Here is a 25,761-nt window from a genome sequence, read left to right on the forward strand (position 1 = left end):
GAGTTGACTTTATAATCAATACTTGCTTCTGTGTTTGTGTCATAATCAGTTCCACTGCTGCAGAATGTGTGTTGCTGGCTTTAATGCTGTGATAAATGAAAGTGAACAGAAGACTGAACCTTTAGAAACTTGCTTAGAATCTTACCTGTAGCCCATTTCTTATCCGACAGTTTTTGTGGTGAGCCTTAATTTGACAAATTTATTGATATTTTCTTTGAAACTCATACTGCATTTAATCAAATAAACATGTTGTTTTATTCTGCTACAGAGAACATTATCTCATTTACATGGCATGTAAATGCCGGTTTTGTCAAACCTAACCTAACAGTACTTCAAGTACAAATGAAACCAATAAGCCTGTAGTTGTTCAAATTACTTTCTATCTATTCCTTTCTTAATTACAAGTGCATTATATGTAGTTCTTAATAAGTCTCCTTTTATAAATATGCCTGTCAGCATTCATGTTTTCCTTCTTATTGGCTGTGCTTGTTCATTACAATATTTCTTTTACAGATTTTTCTCTACAAAAGTACAGGGAAGAGAAAAGGGAACTTAAAAAATAAAAGCTGGAAGAAGTGACAACAGAAGGGAAAAAGAAGTGCAGAGGGAATTGGGAGAGGATGAAAGGATAGATATGTAATGTGTGAATAGATGGATGTTCTCCAGCTACCTGGACAGATTGAACTGTTATGTGATGTGATTAATAAAAATGAAAGTTCATTTCCTGTCCAAGATTTTTCTCCTGATCAAGTTCCATTAACTGTTTCATACACTGATAGCAGTCCAGCACAAACACATAAAGCCTAGGTTTATACAACCTTAAATATAGTTATTTACAATTACAAGTCTAACACGGTGTGCAAAATGTTAGTAAGCCTCACAGTAAGAGCAACTGTGTACTTCATGACCAATGGCCAGTCCACATGCATAAATTTTTCCATTGATTGTTGAATTACCGTTTGAACATCTGCTTCCTCTGAATAATTGTGTGCTCCACTTGGAGCACTTTGACACTTCAGCACAGTCCACCTGCAGTAACTGGGGTTGGGAACACCTTGTTCCTGTGGCGTTTGTTCCCCAGTCCTTCAGTAGCAGCTGACTGCAATCCAGCAGTGACTGTGGGCTGGCCCAGAATACACGCTAGTGTAGCAAATTATTCTTCTCTTTGCTGACACTGGTTGCTCAAACAGAACCACAAGTGGGACATTTGGGAATAGAGTATTGCATGATGTCTCCTGAAGGTCTCCAGCATGTTCTTTGTGTGAAAATAACCAAGACCTTTATGTTTTATTCCTTAGGTGGCTGGGTTGTCTCATTCTGTGCTGCATGGTGGTCCTGATTCTGGTCTTTTACTATCTTGGATTGCTATGTGGCACCTGTGGTTATGATAAACATGCTTCTCCAACAACCAGAGGCTGTATCTCCAACACTGGAGGAAACTTTCTTATGGCGTAAGTTTCACTTACCGGTGAAAAAGGGAATAAAGGCACCTGTAGGAGGTTGGTTTGGTTGAGTTTTTGAAGGACACAGATATGAAAAGAATTTGGTTTGTTACATAGGATTATCTGCAGAGAAAAAATAGAAATAAATATTGATTTCACATGCTTACACTGAGGGACTTGGGGATTTGGGGTTGTTCTTTAATTGAGGATCACGGCTGAAGGATAAAACCTTTGAATCTACCATTGTAAGGTGAGTGCTGTGGCGAATGAATTTCTGTGCAAGCCTCTTTGGAATCTGTAAAAACGGGGACAGACAATAGAATATATTAGGGGAAATCCAAAACTTTTTAGTAGACTTGAACATTTGGTCAAAATTTTAAGAAAAGCCATGCAAGGAGACAAAAGCGTTTGACCTTCTGAGAGCGTTTCTGGATGTTTGGGGTTGAAAAGTGCCTTGTAGTGGTTTAATGTAGTTTCTGCTGAGTGCAGGGGAAGATAACATATGAAAGTCTAAAATTTTTTTGAGAGCACAAGGCTAGATAGTTGAGTTTAAAAAAGAAAATTGTAGGGTTTTGTGGCCCTTAAATGTAAATCATCAAACAGTTTGCATGCCCAATGCTAATGTGAGGTTTCAAATGCATTTTAGCTGAAGACTTTACAGGGCTGAAACATTTAAGATGTTTCACAGGGCAAGAACGTATTTGAAACAGAGCGATTTCAGCCATCAATCAGTTTTCATATCTGTAATAGCTGCTAACTGTTGGCTTCACTATTGCCCCAAGTATGTATATATATGTGTATGTATATGTATACACACTGTGTTCTTATAAAGCAAAAACTTCTTTTTCAGTGGTGTTGGATTCAGTTTTCTTTTCTCCTGGGTGCTGATGGTTGTAGTGGTGCTCACTTTTGTCACAGGTGGAAATGTAGAAAAATTGGTCTGTGAGCCCTTTGAAGATAAAAATTTATTCAAGGTGAGATTATTCATGTTATTAAACAATTAATAGAATCCCCATGAGTCCCAGTGGTCTTGTCAGTTCTTTATGGCATGTCATTTTTATAGGACGCTTAGAGTAAGTTTGGATCTGATTTTACTTCCTCCTTACAAACCTAATAGAGACATTCATCCTTTCTTGGTTTAATTTGCTTTGCATGCCCGTCTTCTTCTGGAGACAGATTTTTCTGATTCAGTTGTTCCTTGGTAATGGAAAGGTTTAATATTTGTTTTCTGCACCAGAGAGTTTGCATTCACTGTTTTGCTTGTATTTTCCTTAGTGGGTGATAAGCTTATATGTGGTTATGTGTCAGAAGACTACATATGAATAAATACTTAAGGAAACTTGGAATTATAGTAACGTTATTGAATTTTGTCTTCTAGGTTTTGGATACACCTTACTTACTAAATCAGCACTGGAAAAACTATCTTGCTGGCATCATCTTTAAAAATCCGAATGTTAACTTGACTTTTGAAAAAGTGTACAGGTATTAGAGTTATGATTAAGATGTAATTCAGTTCATATTTAACTCTTTTTTATTCCATTCAATTTACACATACTGGTTTTATGGTATCTTTTATGCTTCATATTTCAGGCACATCCAAAATTCACACATGTTCCAAAAGACATTCTGATTTTCTAGTGATTCACAAGCAAAAGCAATTTGTTCCTGTATATGAGTTATTAGAGACAGTCAGCATAGTACTGTATGACAATACAGTCAAGCTATTTGATAAAATACTTTGCATCTTTCAGAAACTGTTAATCACTTCTCTTATTGACTGAGCTTCAAAAAATATAATCAGTATTTTTTTTTCTAAAGGACTGATTTTCTTAGAATAAGAAAACATTGTTAATCATTCTGTTAATACTTGATCCTCAAGGTGGTTTTTAGGCTGATCTGTGTATTTGTATTTTTTCAGTGATTGCAAGGAAAACAAAGGAATTTATACTTCCCTTCACCTAGAGCATTTGTTTAATATCAATGAGCTTTTAAATATTAGTATGGTAAGTAAAGAAACTATGAGTGAGTGCATGATTCTGAAGGATATTGGCTCTTAAAACACCATATAGCACGTCGTGGTTTTACAGGATTTTGATTTTTATTCACAAAACATCCTGCAGGGAGGCAAGAGCTGTTCAAGCTAATCTGAAAGAAGGAATTCTACTTACAAATGAAGTATTTTTTACTAGTCTCAGTGGGCCATGGAAGATTTTCTGATGTGCTTTTTTTATGTGCTGATAATAATGGGTTTTTTTAACTTTGAAACTTGCATGGAGGGTTGAAGTCTGTTTTCCAAAGGCTGCTTATGGTGTTCAGTGACGGTCTTCTTTTTATATAAATGCCTGTATTGGTGTCTTCTCCTCTGATTCCAGTCAGATTTATGTTGATCCAGGATATGATATACCTTGGTTCTAGAAATTCTGGTGTTGGTTGGAAGTAGTTGGGATAAAAGTCTTTTCAGTTAAGCTGTAATGGTATATGACTACACTGTCATTACAGAACTGTACTAATTTTGGGGTTGCCTGTAATACCTGTCTTCATTACAGCAACCCCCTGGGGATACGTGTTCCATTCTGCCAGGCATTATACCCACCTAATAGATATAGTGCCTGCCCCAGATAATATATGATGAAAATGAACAAGGAAGATTCACTAAGAGGGAAAATTATTTTGAGTTTTCATGATGGACTAATGGAGGAGGCTGCAAAGGAAGTCAGATTTTCAGACTCCTCAGCTATAGCTCCGCAGCCTCTGTGGGTAACATAGTTTGGGTGCAGTGCAGGAGGAGTTCAGGTAACATTAACCAATCACGTTTAGTCATCACTAAAGGTATTTAGAGGAGTGTCTGTCCTGGCCACAACTGAGATACTGACTTCTCTAGATTTCCTTACTTAGGGCCAGGGGTAGAACTTCATATTCTTAAAGGATAACCTTTCCTGGAGAGATGTTAGTTAAAACAGAATGGAAGGCAAGTAATCCATTGGTATGAAAGACGCAAAGGCTGGTTAGAACAAGTACTGTGGATACTGCAGGGAAGGGAAGAACATTACCACCAACATTACCTAGTGGATTCTGTTGAACTTAATCACACTGATGTGAGCAAAAATCAGTGTGTGCTTCTTCATGGAAATGAGGAGTCAGCAAAAGCAGGATGCTTTGGGCAGGGGCTATAGCAGAATCTGTGCTGGTTGCAAGCTACTTTTGTACTTTTGTTTCTCTCTCAGTATACAGAAGATGTAGCACTTAGAATTGAACACATTCAGATAAACCTCAGCAAAATCATTCTGCTGGATGAAATTGGGAAGGAGAATCTTCTGAATTTCAGCTCTTCAGGAATAGATGGGATAGACTTCTCAGCATATTTGACAGAGGTGAGACTGTAGTCAACTAGAGACATGACTGGGACAAAATATAAAGTAAAATGTTTGTTTACCAGCAGGCAAAACAGCAAAATCTGCTTTAGTGTGAAACATCATGTTTTGGAGGATCATAAAAATTGGGAAAAAAGCACTTGAGAAATTAAGGTCAATATATATAAAAAAAATAAAGAGTAGACAGAGTAGGTGGTGTAGTTAAGTGCAAACTGTCTGTAAATGCAGTAACAACATACTCCTTTCCTTACTGCTCACATCTTGTTTCAGATCAATAAAAGTGTTACCAAGGTTGATCTTCTCTCATTTGCTAATGATTTAGAAGCAAGAGCAGACCAGCTGGTAAGTTCAATTCAGCAATATAATACATAAAATATATCACTTTTATACCATATAAGTATAATAACATGGCAAGGTAGACTTTATATGAGAGAGTTTCGTACTTCAAACATTGAGATACATGGTGTAATGTCATGTAAGGAAAAACACCGAAGAACAGTGTAGCATATGAGCTGTATTTTAAATGTTGCTAATTATTGGTTTTTGTATCCTCTTGTACATTTTCTGCTTTGAAAGTGTATTTTCCTAAATTCCACTCTTTGCTTGAGAAATGAGGGGAATGCTTCATTTCAGTATTTCCTATTACAGTCTTTACATTTTAGAGTCCCATTTGGAAGAAAAATTGGCTAGCTCATGATGAAAAAGATTATTTGAATTTATTTTTTTCAGTTAGTGAGCAGAAGATTTTGCAATTAACACCAAAATTAACACTGTGGCAGCTTGTAAGGACTTTAATGAGAACTGGAGCCCTATTGTGGAGGGAGAATGCACAGAGGAAACTGTCTCCTCTGAAGGGCTTTTTGAATGCCAGGACAGTGGTCAGAGGGTTTTGCTACAACATTGCCCCCAAATGAATCTGCAAGTGGCCCAGATCCGTGTTAACAGATGGTGACTGTTCAGTTATCTGTTTGTTATGTGTGTCAGGATCAGGCCATGCTCACTTTTCAGAATGAGGGTCATGGTCTGGAGGCTGGCCCAAGACAGATTCCTCCACTGCGATGCAACAGGAAGAGTTACGTTGCACATGTGCTACAATTGCTTGGATCGCTGGGGGACACAGCAGAGTGAGACCACATTGTTTGGAATGTATGAGATATCCATTCCTCAAGTGGAGGAGGGCACCAGGCTCCTGGTGTGTTCGCTCCACCTCTTGCATAATTTGATCATACTTGTTGCTGGGTTTTTTTGTTTGGTTAGGGTTTTTTTCCTGTCACGCCTGCACTCATGTCAAGGTTAGACAGCTTGTGGGTTTAAGTGAGAGCTGGGGTTCTTCAAACATAGTTCCATAAAGGAAAGTGTATTGTGCTGGTAGGTTGCTTTCACTATTTTTTGTAGAAGAAACTTAAGGAAGCATCAGAATTGAGAATAGATCAGACAGAGTAATTTCTTCATATAAAAGACAAATAATTGTGTATGTAAGTAAATGTGTTCACTGTTACAGTGTATGTTTTTGTTTCTTCCTTGTGATGCTATTTAGTGTAATCATTGAAATGTCTAAAAAAAAAACCCAATAATATATGTAATACAAAAGTTAGATTGTTAAAAAAACGGTACTGGTTTCCAAGGATATTTTATAATTTCACTTTCTTACTAGTGATAGCTCTTAGAACCATCAATTAAAAAATAAACTAAAAACTTATGGAATTAATCAATTTTGGGTGTCTAGTTTGCATCTTTTGGCACCTTACAAAAAATTGAATGTAGCTTTTTAGACTGGAAGAAGCAAATGGAATAAAACTTGGATCAAACCAAGGGGTCAAGGTATGGAGGGGGGAGCAATACCACCAACGTGTGGTGTTAGGTAAATGAATTCACCTTGTCAGTAAAGGACATGAAGCTTCCCGAAACTGCACAAGTGATGCAGCTTAGTGCTTACATGAACACTTCACAGGAAGCAAATACATCTCTGAGCACTGAGGTCTGCCATTATTACATATCCAAAATGGAGTTAGCAGTGTGTATTCAGTGTGTATGCAGGGAGCCAAATGGTTTTGCCACCAAAAGGAAATGGAAAATAAACTTATATCTGAGAGTAAAACCAAGTTTTATAGGATTTGGCAATGGGCATGAGCTCCAGACAGGCATTTGGACTTGAAAATCAGAGCAGAAACTCGTATCTTCTGATTGAAAGGTGGGAGCCACAAAAATAGAAAATATCCTTCACAGGTGCCCTTCCAAGTGACTGCTGAAAAATACTTGAAATTCTGTATCCTTCAGAAAGCAGAGGGTGCCTCAGGGTGATGTCCACATTTCCAAAACTGGGAGATGCTTGTCCCAGCTGGGGTGCAGTGCTGCAGGGTTCTTGCAGTGAGGTTTGGCTTGTAGTGAGTGTGAGGGGGATGTGCTCATTCTTCTGTATTTAAAATGACTTAGTGCACCATGTGAAAATTCTCTTCAGTTAAATCTGTATTGATAATGTTAAAGTCAGAAAAGCAAGGTAATACATCTGGTTTGGTTGCTGAGGTTTGAATTATTAATACAGTGACTTGTTTCCCCTCCTTGTGTTGAGGAATTCCATTTGCCATATCCCATTTTTAGCATGAGCTGTTCTGGAGTAGATGTGTAACTTTCATTGTTTTTGCTATGTTGGAAAGCTTTGAGGTTACTGAACAATACTGCATAATTGCATTTTTTGCAGCCAAAAGGAGCACTGGAAAATGCCTTAAAAGGACACGCAAACAACATTCGAATGATTCATAACCAGCAAGTCGTTCCACTGGAGCAAGCTATGGTAAAACATAAAAGCAATGCTGAAACATACTTGTAGAAAATACAAACCTCTAAGGTTAGAAAGCTGAACTGCTATAAGCGCAGATTGTGTCAATGAAGAGTAATCTGGCTAAAGTATGTGTTTAATAAATAATTTTCCTATTTAAAATGCTGCTGTTTTATAATGCTGTCTAAAATACTGGCCTTTTTCTTTCTCTTTTTTTCTATAGCTGTTTGTGATTATATATGAATAGAAGAAAAAAGCAGGGGAGAACTTTACAAAACTCTAACCCTAAACCCCCCTAAATCACTAATTCTTTTTTTTTTTTGCTTGTTACTGGTCTTCAGTAATAAAAGCCATTATCACTTTGACACTTTATTTCTTGGAGCTAGCAGTTACCTAACAGTATTAAAATTGGAAACTCCTGAGAGTATATGAAGAGCCAAAGTCTTTTTTATTGAAGCTATGAAAGATGTGAAAGAGCTGCTTCTGCCTGATTTTGACACAGACTGCATAGTATCAAGCTGTGACTCTCCTACATGTTAGGTGTTGCTTTTTTCTCTACATAACATGAAGAATTTTCATTTATCCTAGCATCTGATAGTGTGTCTGCCCCACTTATAGAAAAATACTAGGTCTTCTGGTCCACTCTGATTCTGTGCTGTTCTTTCCTAATTAACTCCTAATTATTCTCATCTCTTTTTTCTTTTACAAAACTGACTGTCAAGAAATATGTTAAAGCTAGGGTAAGTGCTTTTTCCCTTCAGAAATTGCACAATATAGAATCCTCTGAACACTTGGGTCTGAGTTTAACTGTTCTGTCTTGCCTCCAACTAACTCTTCTTAGTTTGTTACATCTAACTTCAGTTAAATCAGTGCTGTTGGTGGAGTACTGATTCAATGATTAAACCCACAGTGCAATTTTAATGCAGCTGTTGCTACTGTTGTATATAATGTGATACGTAGTAGTAATAACAAAATAATCTATAGAAGATCAAAGCATGAATATAAGCTTGAAACAGGTGGGCTCTTACCTGTAGTAATGACTTGAAGCTTTTTTTCTCCCTCCTTTCCAATAGAGCACTTTAAATCAGAGCATTAGGTTACTGAAGAGGACATCATCTGAACTTATGGTAAGCTTTTCTTTCTGACAACAGGAACATTTTTGTGTTTTAAATCCTTCTACTGCATATGCAGGGCATATATTTTCAGTACCGTTTTCTTCTATTTCTCGCTGTTCTGTTATTGCAAGAGATTGTAAGGCCTTGAGGAACTAACAAGGATTTAGATCTTTCTTCCGCATAAAAAGAAAAATAAAAAGAACATTTGGGATGGTTTTGGGAATATAAATTGTAAACTGAATTGCCAGGTGATAAAATAGGCTTCAGTACCATTCTATATAGTGTGTTACTCATTTTCCTCAGAATGTAGGGGTTTTTTTCTAGAATCCTCAGAATGTAGGGGTTTTTTTCTAGAATCCTTGAAAGCAAAACTTGGGGGGAACAACCACAAAACACAGTGCAAAAGTACAGCTGATAAAAGAGAGCTTTGTGATTCACATCCGTAACCACCTTTTGTTCCGTGCCCAGCTCCCACTGTGGTCTGTTTCTTTAGGTTGTACTCTCTAAGTTCCTGCTTCTGCACCATCAGCCTTGCTCTGGGATCCTGGATCTGCATAGAGGCTTTTCCAGGGCTACCTATGTTTCCTCTCTAAGTAGTGCCTGCACCACAGTGAGACCAGCTGGCTTCGCTCTGCCAGAGAGTGAGCAACAGGATGGTTAATTCCCTGGAAGCAAAGCTTTCTTTTGCCACCAGCCTGCCTTGGCTCTGGTAGCAAGAATCCAGCCACACTAGTGGTATAGTCAGAGTCTTAACAGCTTTATGGGCCAACCTACTTCACGGCTTCCCATTATAGTTTTCACCCATCCACAGCAGCACAGCAGCTAGGTATGTGTTAGAATCTGTGATTTGAAACTGGATGAGGAGGGAAGAAGCCATGAAGTAAAGTGTTGTTAAGAAAGGGATGATGTTTGACTCCAAAGTATATTTAAGAAATATCTGTACATTTTCAGGCTCTGTGTACACTATCCTTTGTGTGTGTTCTGTGAGAGAATTTATGGGGTTGTACATATATTGAAAAAACATCTCAGTCCTTCAGGATATTGATTAGGGGTGTATTCTGGCTGTGCAGAGTCCTATTTCAGTCATCAAGAGTTGTTGTGATAGTATAAGGCCCACTGTTTTCCTCCTGTGCACTATGTGTGTCTGTAGTGTATATATAGACATTGATTTAAGTATTTCTACATTTAAGGGAAGGAAAGAGACTGGAAGGTAAAACTGAGCCTCATATATAAATTCGTTTTGTAGGATCTGGGAAACCATACCAGTACGTAACCACTGATACGTCTTTTTTCAGTAATGACAGAATATTCAGATGATCAGGAATCCTTAGGCAGGCTCCTGTTCTGTCTGGAATTGCATTTTTTGTCAAGTTTTGACAAGACAGTGGCACTGCTTTATCAAGAGAATAGGTTCCTGGCAGTGGCTGTAAAGCCATTGCAACAGCCTGAGGGGCATTTGTTTGTATTAAACACCATCTTTTCCTCTCCAGGTCAAGGTGAAAAATGTCATTAGTGCTGTTAATGCTGCCCAGAATCTCATAAATAACAACGCTTCTCAAGTTATTGTCCAGGTAAGCTCTACTTGATCAAAGTACGTTAATTTATGATGTCATGGAGATAGAGATTAACTTGCTTTTGTTCTCTTTTATCTGTCCTAGGAGACAAAAGAGTACATGGATACCATAATTGGCTACTTTGAGCAATACATTGAGTGGGTCAAGGAGTCGGTAAGGTGCATTTACTTCATTGAGAGAAGCTACGTTTAAAAAAATAAGAAAGCTAACCAGTAGTACTAATAAAAAGAATAATATTACTTTTATAGTGTGTTTTATAGTTTCAGGTTTTAATATGTTTGTACTTACTGTAAGTGGGAAAATCAGTCTCCTGTAGTTATTTTGCGTTTGCCAAATGGAAGTGATGAGTTGTGTTGGTTGGAATGCAGTGCAAATTTAACAGTATCATTTTCAGGGCTAGCCTGAAATCCCCCATTTGTGCTAATACTGCACTGAACCTGACCCCGCATAGTCCAAATTGAAGGCATTAGCATCTTGTTTTATTTTTCTCTCTTCAGCTGCAGCCTTTGAGAAAGTAAGCTGATGTGTAAAAGACTTTTAGTTGATAGCATATCCTACTGGTATTTATTTTGAATTTGGATAGGGTAAGACATAACAATTTAGTAAACTGTAATTGTAAGCAAGTTTAGAGATTCGTATTTTATTCTGTTAGGTACTTAAAACTGTAATTTTTTAATCTTTTTTTCAGATTGCCATGGAAGTAGCAGCATGCAAGCCTATTGCCAATGTGATAGATACAGCAGTAGATATTTTTTTATGCAGCTATATAGCTGATTCTGTGGTAAGAAACATTTTGTTACTCAGAATTGGGGCATCAAGGGGAAAATTCTTTCAACATACATCTGCATTTAATTATTCTGGCTAGACTATTCTGAAGTAAGATAATAAAGTATCACATACAAAGTTATGCAAGGAAAATGTTCTGATCCTGGATCAAGTCCAAAGACAAACCAGTGCTGCACTTTCTAGGTTTTTGCTAAACTTAAGGTTCTATTAGCAAGAATTCTGTAAAATTAACTGATTCTTAACCACTTTGAAATGGAAAATGGAAAAGCATAAAGATCTATCTGCAGCTTCATCTGTAACTGTTGCTAACTTACAGGGTTAAGGGGTGAGGTGTGGGCAGGAAGCGAGTAGGAAGTACCAACGAAAAACTTTTTCAGATATCTTTCCCGAAATCTAGAAAACCTGAATGAGGTTTTATCACTAGACTTGCAGCAAACAGATCTTGACTAATTTCTGTGTATTGGAGACATTGAGCATGACTTGTAGCAGGATAGAAGGGCAATATTGGCTTTTTCATCTTGCCAAAAGAGCTTGGAAAGAAGACAGCGTGTATTGAAGGTAAAGTAAGACAGTTTGTGCCTGGGGAGTAATAGGAGCCTCCTAGCTATTACTTAGCTTTATGGCACTTATAGCCAGATCCTAATCATACTACTAGTAATACATGTAAGCAGTCAAAGCCACAACACTTTAACCTTGATAATGCTTAACCATGAAATGTTTCATCTTGATAATGCTTAACCATGAAAACCTCCTAATCTATGTTGTACTCATTGATTAGCTCATAGATTACAGAGCTTCTGTTCCCCTTTGTGGAGCCATTAACGGTCTGGTAAGAGATGGACCATGATTTTCCTGATGATAAAACTTAGCTGAGTCACTTGCAAGTCAAAATGCCTCCAGGCAATACAAATCAAATTTGAAAAATCATCATTTTAACATCAGGTGATAGCTCAGTTCAACTGTGTAATAATGAAATTAGTTACACAAACAGGGCTGCAGTTAGCAAGTTATAAAGTGCCTTGAGAAAGTGCTGGAAACTCGTATTTTGACAAGAACTGCAAGAACTAATTTCTGCTGTGTTCTTTTGGTAACAATGGTTAGAATATCAAGCAAGGGTTCAGTACTTTACTGATTAGTTTTCTCCATGATCTCTTTTTCCTTGATTTTGCTTTTGCTTTTGTTTCAGAATACCTTCTGGTTTGGTTTGGGAGGCTCTTCGATGTTTCTAATTCCTGCCATAATTTTTGCTGTAAAACTCTCTAAATACTATCGCAGAATGGATACAGAGGATGTGTATGATGAGTAAGTATATATTCCAAAGTAAGCTAAATGGCAAATGGATTAAAATGATTTTTCTGGTGTTTAACGTGAAGGCTCTACGATCCTTAAACCTGTGCTGCCAGATTAGAACTGCATATTCATGTGTAATGCTGCAGGTTTGGGTCAGTGCCTGCAAAGTGGTTCATGCAGGTGACCTTTGGTAGCCTTGACTTGCCATGACTGCAGATAGTGCTGGCTCTGACTGTGGGAATGTTATGCCAGAATGAGGTTGTCAGAACTTTGTGAGCAGCATTTATATAAATAAGTTCCAAATGTGCAAGTTATTAGCTTTGCAAAGTAATCTGTTAAGGTGAATTGTGCCTGATTTGTAATCTCCATAAATTAATTATTTGCTTTCTTGCTGTCTTAGTTATTCCTAACCAGTCTTTCCTTTTTCAATTGCAGTTCCTCTGTCTCAGGGACTTGGCATTTTACTTTATGATAACTATTCTTACGTATTTTCCTATCAGTTTTTTTTTACTGTTTTCTTTTCTACTCCTTGTTTTGCTCATTGTTCAGTTAGCCTGTGCACTGCATTTCTCACATTTCACAGTGGTTGTTTTTCATTGCATGTTCACAAAATCAGTAGAGCAGAAACAGGCTTGTACAGCTGAAATTACTCACTTATTAGTGTCTAGTTAATTACTCCTGCTTTTCTGTGTTTTTTAGTTTCGAAAATATACCCATGAAAACGTAAGACATTTTTGCTAATATTTATTAAAATTATTTTATTAATGTGGGAGGGTTTATATTTTTTAATGTAACTTGTTACCTCAAAAGAGGTAACACGTTCTGTTTCATCAGATGTGATAGATTATATTAGAGTCTTCAACTCAACAAGAATAGAAAAATAATTAATTGATTTTTGGAGAATATAAAAATACTATAAAATGTAAAATTATAATTATACCATAACTCTTGAATGTTACAAAGGAAAAGTTATATTCTGTTGTACAGATACAGTTTATCTTTGCATAAAATACATCATCCATGTACATGTCAGAAGCCATATTGTGCATAGTACATCTTATAGTTAACATGGTCTTTCTTGGTGTATTTATTTTATTACAGTACGGAAAATGGTAATAATGGTTATCATAAAGAGCATTTATATGGTATACACAATCCTGTTTTTACAAGGTAAACGAAGTCTGAAACTGCATGCCTTCATGTGTCCTTACTTCAGCTTCTCTTTCAATCACATGTTCAATTTTCTTCATGCTTTAAAGTGAATCTCTTAATTCTCTGTTTGTTTTTTTGCATGATTATTCACTGTAGCAAATGCTGTATGATGTATATTTTTCAAATACTCTTTACCTAACAGCAGATATAGTAGTAATTTCCTGATACAGTGGGGAAACAATTTCCTGCAACTTAGCAAAGCAATTGCTTAAATTTGATCTCAAAATCCATGAATCAGGTATTTAGTCAGCACAATGGGTGGTCCTAAAGTGGCAAACCTATTAAAATGCTCTGATAGCAGATGAAAGTGATAGGATGGGAATGCATTTGTACTCCTGAATAGTTTTATTTTTTAAATGGTGAGAAGAGATCTCCTGTGCAAAAGGCAAGTGATCCAGGTATGCAGAAAGCATGAACATAGAAAATGGGTGTTTGTGCAAGGACTAGGATGTACCATCACAAAGGAAGAAGCTCAAGTTATGTTTAGAAAAAGGAGGACATTGTGGTTCTTTTCTGCCTCTACAGCTTCTGTGCTGTAAAACATTAGCTAGTTGTAAGACTCAGTTTCCAAGGGGCTAATATTCTATGTCACACAACCTCATTATTTGGGTTTGCAAAAAGTTGCTTAAGGAAGGATTAAATTTGTGATTGAAATTTTAGCTCACTGTGCCTTGCAACTTCATGACTGAATGTATAGGTTGAGTATGTGTAGAGAAGATACCACTATGCTTTAAATAACAGGTAAATACAGAGAGCTCAAAGTTTGGGTCTTGCCAGAGTTCATGGTTACATCTGATGATGATGATTATGATAATGATGATAGTTATTATGATTTAGAACTGTATTTTACAATAATTATTTACTGACCCAATCTTCATTCCATATCTCCTTCTGAAGGAAGTCTTTACATAACAATGTTTTTAGTGATATTTATGATCACAGTTGTTGTGGTCTGTTCTGCAACTTAAGGGTGCTTACTCCCCACATTAACTGACAAGGAGTTTAAGTCCAAAGTGCTCTCCACTGGCATATCTAAGGACTGTCAGTTTTAAGGACATTCATTATTTTACAAAAGAGAAAACTAATAATTTTCCAGGCCTTAGAAGTCATTTTCTGATCTTTGAATCTTTAATATGACTATTAATATTCTTGAAGTTCATAGCATGTTTTCTTGTGATATTTCAATCATTGATAAATAGTTTAATTCAGCATTGCTGAGCAACCTAAAAATTACTAGCATAAAATAATCTTTTACACAAAGATCCACTTGTTCAGTCCAGATTTATTTTTCCTAAATTTGAAGTTACTCAAAATGGGCTTCCATGATAAATTTAAAGATTCAGTGTGAAGCAATGCTGTCTTCTGATGTGCTGAGGTAATTTGAAAAACTGATAATTGTGGCATACATGCTTTGAATTTCTCAGTATGGCATTCCCATATGAATAAAATCTTAATTTTAATTTTCATTTCAGCATACTCTTTGCTTTTATGCTATCCTTTATTTTTCTCATTTCCTACAAATTATTTTTGGAGATACTTTGAGAGATACGACTTTGATTAGATCTCTGTACACCTATGCTTTTGCAGGTTTAAAGAATCCCACAGGGTTGGATTTGGGGTTTTTTTATCCTTCAAAATCCACTGGATAATTTTGCTGAAAAGAAATGCAAATATTTTTATAACACTAAGATATGTAAGTACAAGTGAGAGCTGTATGAGGTATATGTGTCTCACACAGGTGTTTTTGTACACATGTCAAAGACACAAATAATCTCAAATCCAATGAGAGCAAAATACAAGGCTGGATTAAATTCATAAAAGAGGGCAGTCCAGGTATTTATTTCTATCATGAAGCAAAGATAACCTGAAAGGTTGGTGGAGAAAACAATGAATCTCTTTCCTCTTGTTTGGAAAACTCTTGATTAAATGAGTAAAAAATTGAGACTATCTTGGGCCAACTGAGCTTGTCTCACCTAAGTTAGACACAGTATTTCTGTTCTGTTTGTGGGCAAAAGAATATGACAGATTTGTTTTGTTTGTTTTTTTTTCTTGTGTAGCTCTGTGGAACAGTGGTAACACATACTGGAAATGTTAAGGGGTAAGTAATAACCTTCAGTCAATTCTAGATCTATTACTACTTTACTGTTTTAGGAAGGCTTCTCTGATTTCTGCAACATGAGTGTGCTGTAAGGTCTGAAAATAAAAAGTTATTCAGTCATGTTGATGTTTGTATGAAAATTAAAATTCAGTCTTTGTTAATTTTTTCCTGATTCGTTTTTGTTATTATTTCCAGGCTATATAAATGAGGCTCAAGACTCATCTGTGGGAGTACATCATTATTCTTCCAAGCGTATTGGCATTTCCATTCATCTGACAAATCCTGAGCCACTTGTTTTATGTCAGCTGTACTGTAAATCCCAGATGTACTATTGAATGTTATGCCATAAACTACTGTACAGAATATTTTGTGATCAGGGCACTGCCTCTCGAATACCACTGTTCAAGGCTTGAATTAATTTTTTTTTTTGTTTTTTTACTTTTTTACACTGGGCTTTCTACCTTACATCACAGTATATAAATTAATTAGATTAACAGCCTTTGCCTAGAAATTCTCTGACAATTGTTCAAGTTCTTATCTTAAATTGTTGATTTGTGTTAAATACAGTACATACACGTTTACATAAAAATACATTTTGTATACAGAGACTTTTGTATATACATTTTTCTTAAAACTTCTAAGTGTTTAGTTAAGATTTTAATATTGTATAATACTCTTCACAAATGAATTTACCAGCATGATCAGTGTTGCTATTTGGTGCTCTTGAATGACTACATTGGGCTAAATTTGAATTGTAATGGGGTCCATGGTGTCTCTTTGTGTGTCTGAGAAGCTCAGTTGCAGTTTCGTTTTCTCCCTTGTCTTTTTTTTTTTCCCCCCTAATTATTTAATACTTAGTGGGTTTTGCTGTATAGATCTGAAAGGGACTTTTTGGAGAAGTTTGTTTTTAAACTTTGGGTGGGAGGGTCGGGAATGTGCGGGATGCTTAATATAGTGAAAAAGCTAAGCTTTCTAGAGTTCAGTAGTATCCATAAAGAGCATGAGGGATGTCCTGTGTTGGCGATTTTTAGAATGCTTTACATCCTCTGTCTTCCTTTTCTTCTTTCACACCCACTTCTGTAATGTCCTTAATAGTATCACTGTGGCTCTTTTGGAGGCTGTGATAGTATTTTTGCTAAATAATATTAAACTGTGATTTACAATATTGGAATTCAAATCTGTTTAGCAATTGGAGTTAACATTTGTACTATTAGAGTTATTTCCTTGAATTTATGCAGATGGCTGAATTAGTTCGTAACAGAATTTATCAACAAGGCCAAAACTATGTTACCAGTGTAAAACTTTCCAGCAAGTGAAGTAGTTAATATATTGATCTGAAATAGTATCTCTTCATCTATCAGCATTGTTAACTTTGTTTCAAACAAGGTTCATTGTCTTGAAGTAGGGATAATCCTGTAAGTCATTAATACAATTTTAAAGAAATGCTGAAAGGTGATACCAGTCTTTAATTCTGAATAACCTTAAATTTTTCATTTTTATGTCATAAATGGAAACATTTCTAATTGACAGTATGTAGCATATGTGTATATGTAATGTTCAGAACTGCAGATTTTTAAAAGTTTCTATTTTTAATTTGAGAAAATGTTCCCAGTTCATTTAAATAAAAAAGAACTTGCTTAACTACCTTATGTTTGGTTCTCCCTTGTTTTGTTGCACAGACATCTCTTAGAAGAGTTGCACTGAGTTAAAATCTTACGAGAGTGAATTTCTTTACCCTGATTAAAATTTTTTGCTATATTTGACTTTTACTTGTGGAGCAGGAAGGACTGAAAGAACTTCGACTCCGGGTGAGGGAGCTTCCAGCTTCCTCCAAGGATGTGAATTAAGCAAAGATGGTAGTATTCAAGCTAATGAGCTGTGCAGAATATCCTGTAACTTGTTTCTGTATAGCACTGACAGCAGAATTAGACATTTGCTGGTACTTCCCTCCCAGAGTTCACTGCTGGCATCCTAGCTTACCTTGTAAAAGGACAATTGTTTTCTACTGATATGAGAGATCACAAACTGTTTAATCTGAAGCACAGGCAGACAAGACTGAAATGTTAGATGGGAGTGAGACAAACACTTGGTGGTAACATAATAGCTGTAACACATAAATGTATTTGAGTCCAAGCTTTGATATTTCTCCTTATCCTTGTAGTTTGTTTTCATGATTGGTCTTGAAAAACTTTGAGAACAAGAGATCTGAAACTGGTATAAATTATTTTTTAAATTGTTTTGGACTCCAGCAATTATTACAACTAGAGAGACAGATGTCTTTAGTTTCTAAATTCTCAGTACTGTTGTGCATAACAAAGTGTAATACATTTGTCAAATATTAGGGGGTATTTGAGTGCTTGCAGTAGGGATTTGAAATCCTTGAAATTAAGTGTGAGGTGGGGATCAAGGTTATTCTGGCTGGCTGGCTGAAGGGTGAGAAGACTCCCCAGAAAACAACAGAAGAGTGAATTTTAAGTCTTAAGTAGGCTTATGCCACTGTTGTCCTAAGACTTGGCTGGAGTCACACCACTGTGCCTTGAAAGAGACAGGAGGAACTAATGGAAAGAAGCTAGACATAAGGTCTCTGCTAGAAATGTTATTAAAATAGCTGTAGAGAAGGAATGAAAACAAGGTTGTTCTCTCTGTCAAATGGTATTTAGTCATGGGAACTTGGTGGCACATTGACTGGAAGAACAAGGTTGAGGATACGTGGAATGGCTGTTCAGGTGGCTACATCTTCACGCAGGCAGCTTTCAGGTTATCTGGGCTGCCGCAGCAACAAGGGGCTCTTGTCCCTCTTCTATTAAAGAAGCTTTTGGTGGTGGTGGTGTTCTGCTTTGCCATCTGTGTTAAAGGAATGTTTTTGCCTTGGTATTTTGTTTAGCACTACCTAGTGAGTGACTAAATACACAAAATGCTGTTCTCTTCCATTATGTAGGCCAGTCTTAAACCCAGGGTTTCTAGCACCCCACAGTTACTGAAGCACAACTAAACAATCCAATAGCCCTTTCCAGGAACTAGTCAGGTCAGGCTGGCTGTAGCATACATGTCTTTGGAAGAAGTGCCTAGTGGGGGTCTTACTAGCCAGAAAAGTACTGTGGATTGCCACAGCAGGGATTTTTCCTCATGACCTTCCAAATCCCAAGGGAGTTATCGGGATTTTTCCTTAGCTCTGTTTTTAGTCACTGCAGCAGAAACTGCTAGGACAGGATTCTGCACTACAATATTTCTGTTCTCCTGCCTTTGTTTTATGGCAGTTTTACAGCTCACTTGTTATAAAGAGGAAAATATCTATTAAAAAAAAAAACCAAACCAATGAAGCACAAATAATCTGTCTGACATGCTCTGTGGTCTGTTCCTTGCTGCTGAGACCTGTGTAAGTTAGTTCTGATGTCTTGCTCTGTTGGCTGAGTGACCTGTGGTGTGAAAAATGATGATGAAATTTCCAAATGTTTGGTGAATGTTTAGGCTTGTAATACCTTATTTTGTTCAAGCTTTATTTCTTTTCTTGCTTACGTATTGCTTCCATGGCTCAAAGAATATGCAGTTGATCCTTCCATGCATCCCCACTGCATGTCATGTGTGGACAAAAAGAAGTGCTAAAGTTGCATCCTTACTGTGAAAATCCACAGAAATCTTTTTTTACTTTGATATGGTCTTTTTTTACTTTGATATGGTCTTACAAGCTCTAGCATGAAGATAGCTATAAAGCAGCTGGAGAATGGAAAATATCTGTTAAAAATCAAATATGACATGTTCATCCTGGATAGGAATGTGCTTCTCAGTTATACAACTGTCGTTCTGTATTTAACTGCATTTACAAGACTTGTCTTGTTATCTTCTTAGGACTTCACGCTCCCAAGGTTATTTGACACTCCCTCAGGCTATAAATTATGAGTACTTGCCTACTGAAGTGTGATTTATTATTTCTATAAAAAGGCCCAAGCCTTATATTCTGTATTTTGCTGGGAAGAGGCTTCTTTGTGCACCAAGAGTTTAAATTGTGAGCAGCCATTTACTTACTGCTTTTACTTCCTTGGTTTGTGTTGTTCAAGGATCTTGGTCTGCTCCTCTCAGCATGAAGAGTTTTGCTCTCCTTTTCCTGGTTGTGATCTGTGGTGTAGGAGGATTGGGACAGAAGCTGAAGCCAAAGAAAAGAAGCAATGGTGAAGAAATCAAATTTCGGGCTAAAAGCAAAGATGTTTGCACAATGACCATGAGTGGTGATGACGAGGAGATGAAACTTAGAATTGAATGCAAAAGCCAAGGCATGTCCTACTGGTGTGAGTTCACTGGCAAGCCATCAGTCTGTCGTGCTTTCAGAAATAATCCAAAGATCTACTGGAATCAGATTGCTGCGGAACTCAGAAAGATCCCACATGCTTGTGAATCCATGGAAACATTGAAGACCACCATGTGCCAAAAGGCTCCCCCAGAGGCTCTCATGAGGCAAATAGCTGCTGGTGTGGAGCTAGAAGATCTAGCAAACCAGGAAAAACCAGTCCAGAAAGCTTCCATTCCTATGAGAGAAGCGGGGCAAAACTCTGACCGAGCCCAACATGGTCAAGGGTCTGAAAATGAAACAGAAGCAATGAAACTGGCACGGGAGCATTGCTGGGAATCCCTGCATGGTGTCTGCTCCTACCTCATTGGCATCTTTAGGGGTTAAGGATTTGCTTCAGGTAAAACTAATCTGGAAGCACAGTAGAATATACCTAAGAGTAATTCTATTGTGCTTTGATTTTGGGCTCCTCTCAGGGATGTGGACGGGGAGGTGCTAACCTTACTTGCTAAAATCTAACATTACAAAGCCTGTTTTGTGGCTTTTGAGGGGCTAGGCAGCTTAAATTTCCAGTGATCTGTGTTGGTTCAGGACTCCCTTACAGCCTCTTGTGAGGTCTTCAGTATGTACTGAGATGTTTGCCTAATCTGTTGTTAATCTTACGGTATTTCAGTTCTAACTGTTGGAATTGGGCTGATTTTTTGCTTTCTGTCACTCCTTCCCTCTTGTGCTGACTTCTGGATTTACAACAGGGAAGTAAGATAAATAACAAATGCATCAGATCCAGCCAAATGTATCAGTTGGAACAAACTACATTCAGAAACTGAGAAAACAAAGCTTACCCATCAAAACTGCTGGTTAATAATTAAATATTTTAATTTTAAAAATTAGTTCATAAACCCCTTGCAGAAATGAGTAAACCCAAGTGGACTGTCTTGGTTTGTGAGTCTGTTACTGTAGGGGTGATAGGAGATCACATTCAGGCACTTGTCTGATAAGTCTCAGGTTTTCAGCCAGCATTTAAAAAAGCAAAGCCTTTTATTGCAGAAGTGATAAGTTTTATACCCCTTCCATTCCAACTCAGAGAGAAAGCCAGGAGCTGGTGAGTGAACCTGGCAAACTTGAAAGAAATTGGAATATATACTGTATGAGCTGGCAAACGTTTAGGCTGCTAAGGATAATTTATGCCTAGTACAGCAAAGTGACTGATTGTTTTCTCTTTTGTTTTGTTTTCATTTTTTTGTTTTTGTTTTGCAGAGCAAAGTTACTACTGCTGAAGAATGGTCCTTGCTGCATTTTAATAATTTAGAAATAAGAATTTTGGTTTAAAAATGAGTAATTTCTATAAATCTTTTTGCTGTTTCCTTTTTAAAGAAAAAATGAAACATTTTAACAGCACTGAAAAATGCTTGAAACTGGAGTGACTGTGCTTAAAGTGTTAGTATGAACTAACTGCCCCTAGGCTTGTTACACACCAAGGCATTTATGTAACCAAGGAGCTGCTTGACCTTGCATAGGTATTTGTGTGTACTGACTTGCTTCAGTTTGTTAGAGTTGAAAGCTGTTAATGATGATACAGTTAGTGCAAACAATAAAAATAAGGTTTTTGAAAAGGTACTTGGTGTGCTTTCTTGAAATTTTAGCTGGTGCTGTTTGTATAAAGTCACAGTATTTGTTGTCACTTGTTTCTTAAGAGAGTGTTGGTAGAATGTGTAAAAGAAGTTACAGGTCTGAGTCATTGCTTTCCCACTGTGAACAAGTTTTCATGAATATTAATATTTTCAATGTTACGAGGTTTATATTACAATAATGAGTTTCAGCCAGCAGGAAAAAAAAAAATGTAGAAATTAGAGAGTAATGTAGTAATACATTTCAGAACATAGCAAATCAAAAGTGTTCACCAGTGTTGCAACTGCAGATTTCAGTGTTACTGGACCTGTTAGTGGCACTATTAATATTTGGTTTCAGTAGATATTCGGAAAAGTAACTCCCTTGGCAACTTGGGCACTTGCCTAAATCTCCTCAAAACACAAAACAAGACCTAATGGCCTGTTGTCAGATTACAACACAATTGTGTTCAGATTATTATTTAACAATGATCCCTTTTGTTCCCAAGTGAGCTTTGCAGCAGGGATGTAACTGGAAAAACTTCATACTGTAGAATTTAATAGTGCTCTGTGTTTGCCTTGCAAAGTTTCTGCAAGATATTGTTCACTGAAGTACTTCTCCATCTTTACTCACAGATTTGTAATTCTCACTACACAATTCCAGATCATGACTGTCCAGTCATTAAACTTTGTGCCTTGTACCAAAAAACTTGAAATAATTTTCTTCAAACCTCTTGAAAGATATGGAAAAGAATAGTAAGATATGAAAAAGAATAGCAAGTCACGAATGCAGGATCAGTGCAGAAGATCATTATGTACAAGGCAGAAATGTAATTTGAATGCTAATAAAATGTGTAAGCTGTATTTTTCTCTGCCATGAATCCAATGTGGTTAGTTTTCATTTGTGATCTCAATTGCTATTACCAGGCTCTTGTGCTGTGAATAAAAAATGTAGTAGTACACCTACTCACCTAATACTGTCATAGAAATTAATATAATTGTCTGATTTGCAAACATGCACAATGCATCCAAGTGATATTAGGGAACTGTTTGCAATGTTCAGGGGAGGTTGTGGGTTTTCTTGAGGTGTGCTTTTAAATATTTTAAAACTCCTGTTACAAACGATGCAAAATCCACTCTGCAGAGTGAGTGTTTTGCAGTAGTATCCACTACAGCAGTAATGACCTCAAAAATGAGATAATGCCTTGCACTGGCAGAAGTCTGTGAGAATCGGTTGCCCACCATAATGCTAGCAGGAGAAAAAAGGAGGTTTCATCAGTTCACCAGAAGAACATTTTCCCCTTTATGCCTTTATGGCCTTTTCTATGTGTATGCAGTCAGCTCAGGAGGCAGCAGAGTTGTGTGATGCTTTGTAGAATTCTTGATACAGTCTAAAATTCGTGGCAATCACTAATTCTGCTCAGCGGAGGACAAATGTCACACATGCTAGCATGCTGTTTCCCAGGGAGCTTGTATCTCATTTCAGTAGAGTAGAGCTGTGCTGCAAAGGGCTCCCCGTACTGTGCTGCCTGGAAGGACCCCCTGAAGTTTCACTGTTGAAAGCAGAAATCAAAGTCTTGCACCAGTGGCCCCCCTTTAATGAAATGCTTTTTGTAACATACTCTGGATCATAGTTAAGCACCACATTTTAGAAAGAGGTGAAGATTTTGGGACCAAGGTGATGCATGCCATGGATTGCATTTCATTAGGCAATGCTATGCACCCTCAGCAAGTCAGTTAAATATAATGGTCACTTTCAAAATATTAAAAAATTGGATGTTAACTGAAATACCCCACTTCAGTGTAAGAGCACCATGACTGTATTGGCTACATTACCATTTAATTGTGTTTAGCACCAGAAATTTACAGTAGTGACAGTTCAGTTTCCTTCTGAGTATGAAAGTGCTATTCATTAATGAAAGGATGAATTGAGAAGTGTTTGTGGTGGGTTTAGTGAAATCTTCAGGTACCTCATGAATGAATGAGACCTGCTGTTAGTTCCTTTGAGGTAAACTAGTTAGTCCTGTATATGTAAGTACCTCAGGAAGTCCATCCAAGTGGAGGTGGAATTTGTCTTTATTTTCCTGACAGAGGAACAGCAGACAAAAAAGTTCGTCTGGATTCCTGCAGGTGAGACCATTGATACCCAGGCCTGCTACTTCTGCTGATAATTCAGTGCAGTGTGAGGTGTCTGCCTGCCTCAGAATCCTCATGTTTAGGTTACCATAGAAGCATCACAAGTATTTGCTATTTTGATAAGGGAAGCCTCCAAGAAAAGCAAAATGAAGCATTTGGAGAACCTGTGAATTTGACACACATAGTTAAGATCCAAAAAAGACTAGAGTGAGTCTAATGGAGAGCTATTGAGATGGTCAGGACTGGAGCACCCTCCTGTGAGAAAAGGCCAAGGGAATGGGTTTTGTTCAGCCTGGAGAAGACTTGGGGAGGGAACCTAATAGTAGACCCTCAATCCATATGAGAAAGCCATAGAGAATACAGAGCCAGGCTCTTCACTGATGTGTGTGATAGGAGAAGAGATCCTGGCCAAAAACTGATAGAGGTGAGGTTCTGACTAAGTGAAAGGGAGAACATTAAGGAGGATAAACACAGGAGTGGGTTCCTCAGAGCAGCTCTGGAATCTCCATCTGTGGAGCTTTTCAAGATCAACTGGACAAAGTTTAAAGCAACATAGTCTGAATTGACTACAGCTACACAGTAGTGCACTCTGGTGTTTTCCGAGAGAATTGTTTAGGTGTGTTCTCTGGTCATTACGTTGTTTGCAGCATTACATTTTTCATTCTTGATTTTTCAGCAGATGTCATGGTTAATATTTCATGGATTTTAGGGATAGAGGTCTCCCACAAAAATAAAAGGACAAAGGAAAAGCTAGAATTTCCCAAAGCTACCCATTGCCATTCCTGCTTCTGTATGGTTGTCAATTTCTTTTTTCTGTTTCTCTTGCTGTTGCTTTTCCCAGTCTCTGCTTTCTTCTCGGAAGAGGAGTCAGACATAGCACAGGAGGTTTTTTTTGGAGTTCTCTGCTTTTCCCCTTACAAATGAGAATTGTTCTAATAAGACTTCACAGACCATTTTACAGTGACAAAAAGTATGTGGTACACACGCAAGAACAGGTGTAACAACTTGAAGCGGAGGAGGTGCAGTCAGTAGACGACAAGACATTGGTGTTACCTCATGGACATGTTGTTCACTTTCCCATCATGAAAACAAATTAAACTGCTTGAACAGTGGGCAGGAGGCCAGGTCTGGATTTTCTGAGTAGCTGTGCTACTGTATGTCCAGAAAAAGAATAAAATTAAGGGGGTGTCTGATTTGGAGTGGAAGTTTGTGTTCCCCTCCCTGCCGTCCTCCTCAGCAGGTTATAAAACTGTTAGCATAACCCGCTGCTCGCCACAGGCATCCCTTCCATGGTGGCTCCTGCTGCCTCAGGGCTCACAATGATTGTAGTCAGGAAGGGGAACAGAGGTGTCCTTTTAGATTCTGCTGGCTGCAGACATAAAAAACTCTGCATTGCTCTGTCACTACTGCTGTGGCCTGTAAAAATTAATGTGGCAGTGGTGACATTGGTTGCCCCTTTATTTCTCTTACTGGTGCAACATGAGGGCCCTCCAACAAATGCAGCTGTAATAAAGTGAAGAATGTGGTTAGGAACTGAAGAGGGCTAGAAGCTTCCCGATGAAGGTTATGGTGAGCAAAATTCAGGCACTGACCTCTCCATTTCCTCTGCCAACCAGCACAGTAGGAGGGCAGGAGTGCTGCCCCCATCCTCCCCTCTCACCCTGCTCCAAGGCAGTGCAGACCACATGGGTGCTCTCATCGAGGTATTGAGATGATCCCCTGTCTTCTATACTCCAGAAATTTAGCATGGGAATCCACAAATGTGTTTGCAGCTGGGGAAGGTTATCTGGCACCCTCAGAATAATGTGGTCAGTGTGGGACATTGACAGGAGTAGGACCATGGAGTAGGGTTTCCCCATCTGTGTGCAGAAAACGTTACCTGAGCCTGTCATGGCTGTTTGGTGCCTCAGATGGCACAAATGAAGCTGAAGCCCAAGTGTTTGAGCAACACCTGTTTTTGCGTGGGGGGGAATTCACATGGCCTCCAGGCAGGCTCCTCCAGAGCGAGCTGCCTGGCCCAGGAGCGAGCAGCTGTGCCGGCCTGGGGGCTGCTCCTGGTGTGCTGTGGGGCC

At 37.8% G+C, this 25,761-nt stretch overlaps 2 protein-coding genes across 2 annotated transcripts in view; both read left to right on the plus strand.

Annotated features, from left to right (window-relative positions):
* PROM1 (prominin 1) overlaps positions 1-12,826 on the plus strand; it is a gene marked incomplete at both ends in the record, with an annotated part of 52,651 nt that extends 39,825 nt beyond the window's left edge. The window contains 14 exons of the mRNA XM_082281762.1: positions 1,299-1,451; positions 2,293-2,416; positions 2,821-2,924; positions 3,361-3,445; positions 4,667-4,813; positions 5,084-5,155; positions 7,512-7,604; positions 8,312-8,329; positions 8,663-8,716; positions 10,195-10,275; positions 10,363-10,431; positions 10,967-11,059; positions 12,251-12,366; positions 12,790-12,826. Of these exons, the coding sequence (XP_082137888.1) occupies positions 1,299-1,451; positions 2,293-2,416; positions 2,821-2,924; positions 3,361-3,445; positions 4,667-4,813; positions 5,084-5,155; positions 7,512-7,604; positions 8,312-8,329; positions 8,663-8,716; positions 10,195-10,275; positions 10,363-10,431; positions 10,967-11,059; positions 12,251-12,366; positions 12,790-12,826 (1,246 nt within the window). The remainder of the gene's footprint in view (positions 1-1,298; positions 1,452-2,292; positions 2,417-2,820; positions 2,925-3,360; positions 3,446-4,666; positions 4,814-5,083; positions 5,156-7,511; positions 7,605-8,311; positions 8,330-8,662; positions 8,717-10,194; positions 10,276-10,362; positions 10,432-10,966; positions 11,060-12,250; positions 12,367-12,789) is intronic.
* A 6,916-nt stretch (positions 12,827-19,742) lies between these two features.
* FGFBP2 (fibroblast growth factor binding protein 2) lies at positions 19,743-20,333 on the plus strand (the record flags this gene model as incomplete). The annotated part of the gene is made up of 1 exon (XM_082282708.1): positions 19,743-20,333. The coding sequence occupies one exon, from the start codon at positions 19,743-19,745 to the stop codon at positions 20,331-20,333; it is 591 nt and encodes a 196-aa protein (XP_082138834.1).
* Positions 20,334-25,761: the final 5,428 nt, after the last annotated feature.

The sequence above is a fragment of the Coloeus monedula genome (genome assembly GCF_965178545.1).
Source record: "Coloeus monedula genome assembly, chromosome: 5".
NCBI lineage: Eukaryota > Metazoa > Chordata > Aves > Passeriformes > Corvidae > Coloeus > Coloeus monedula.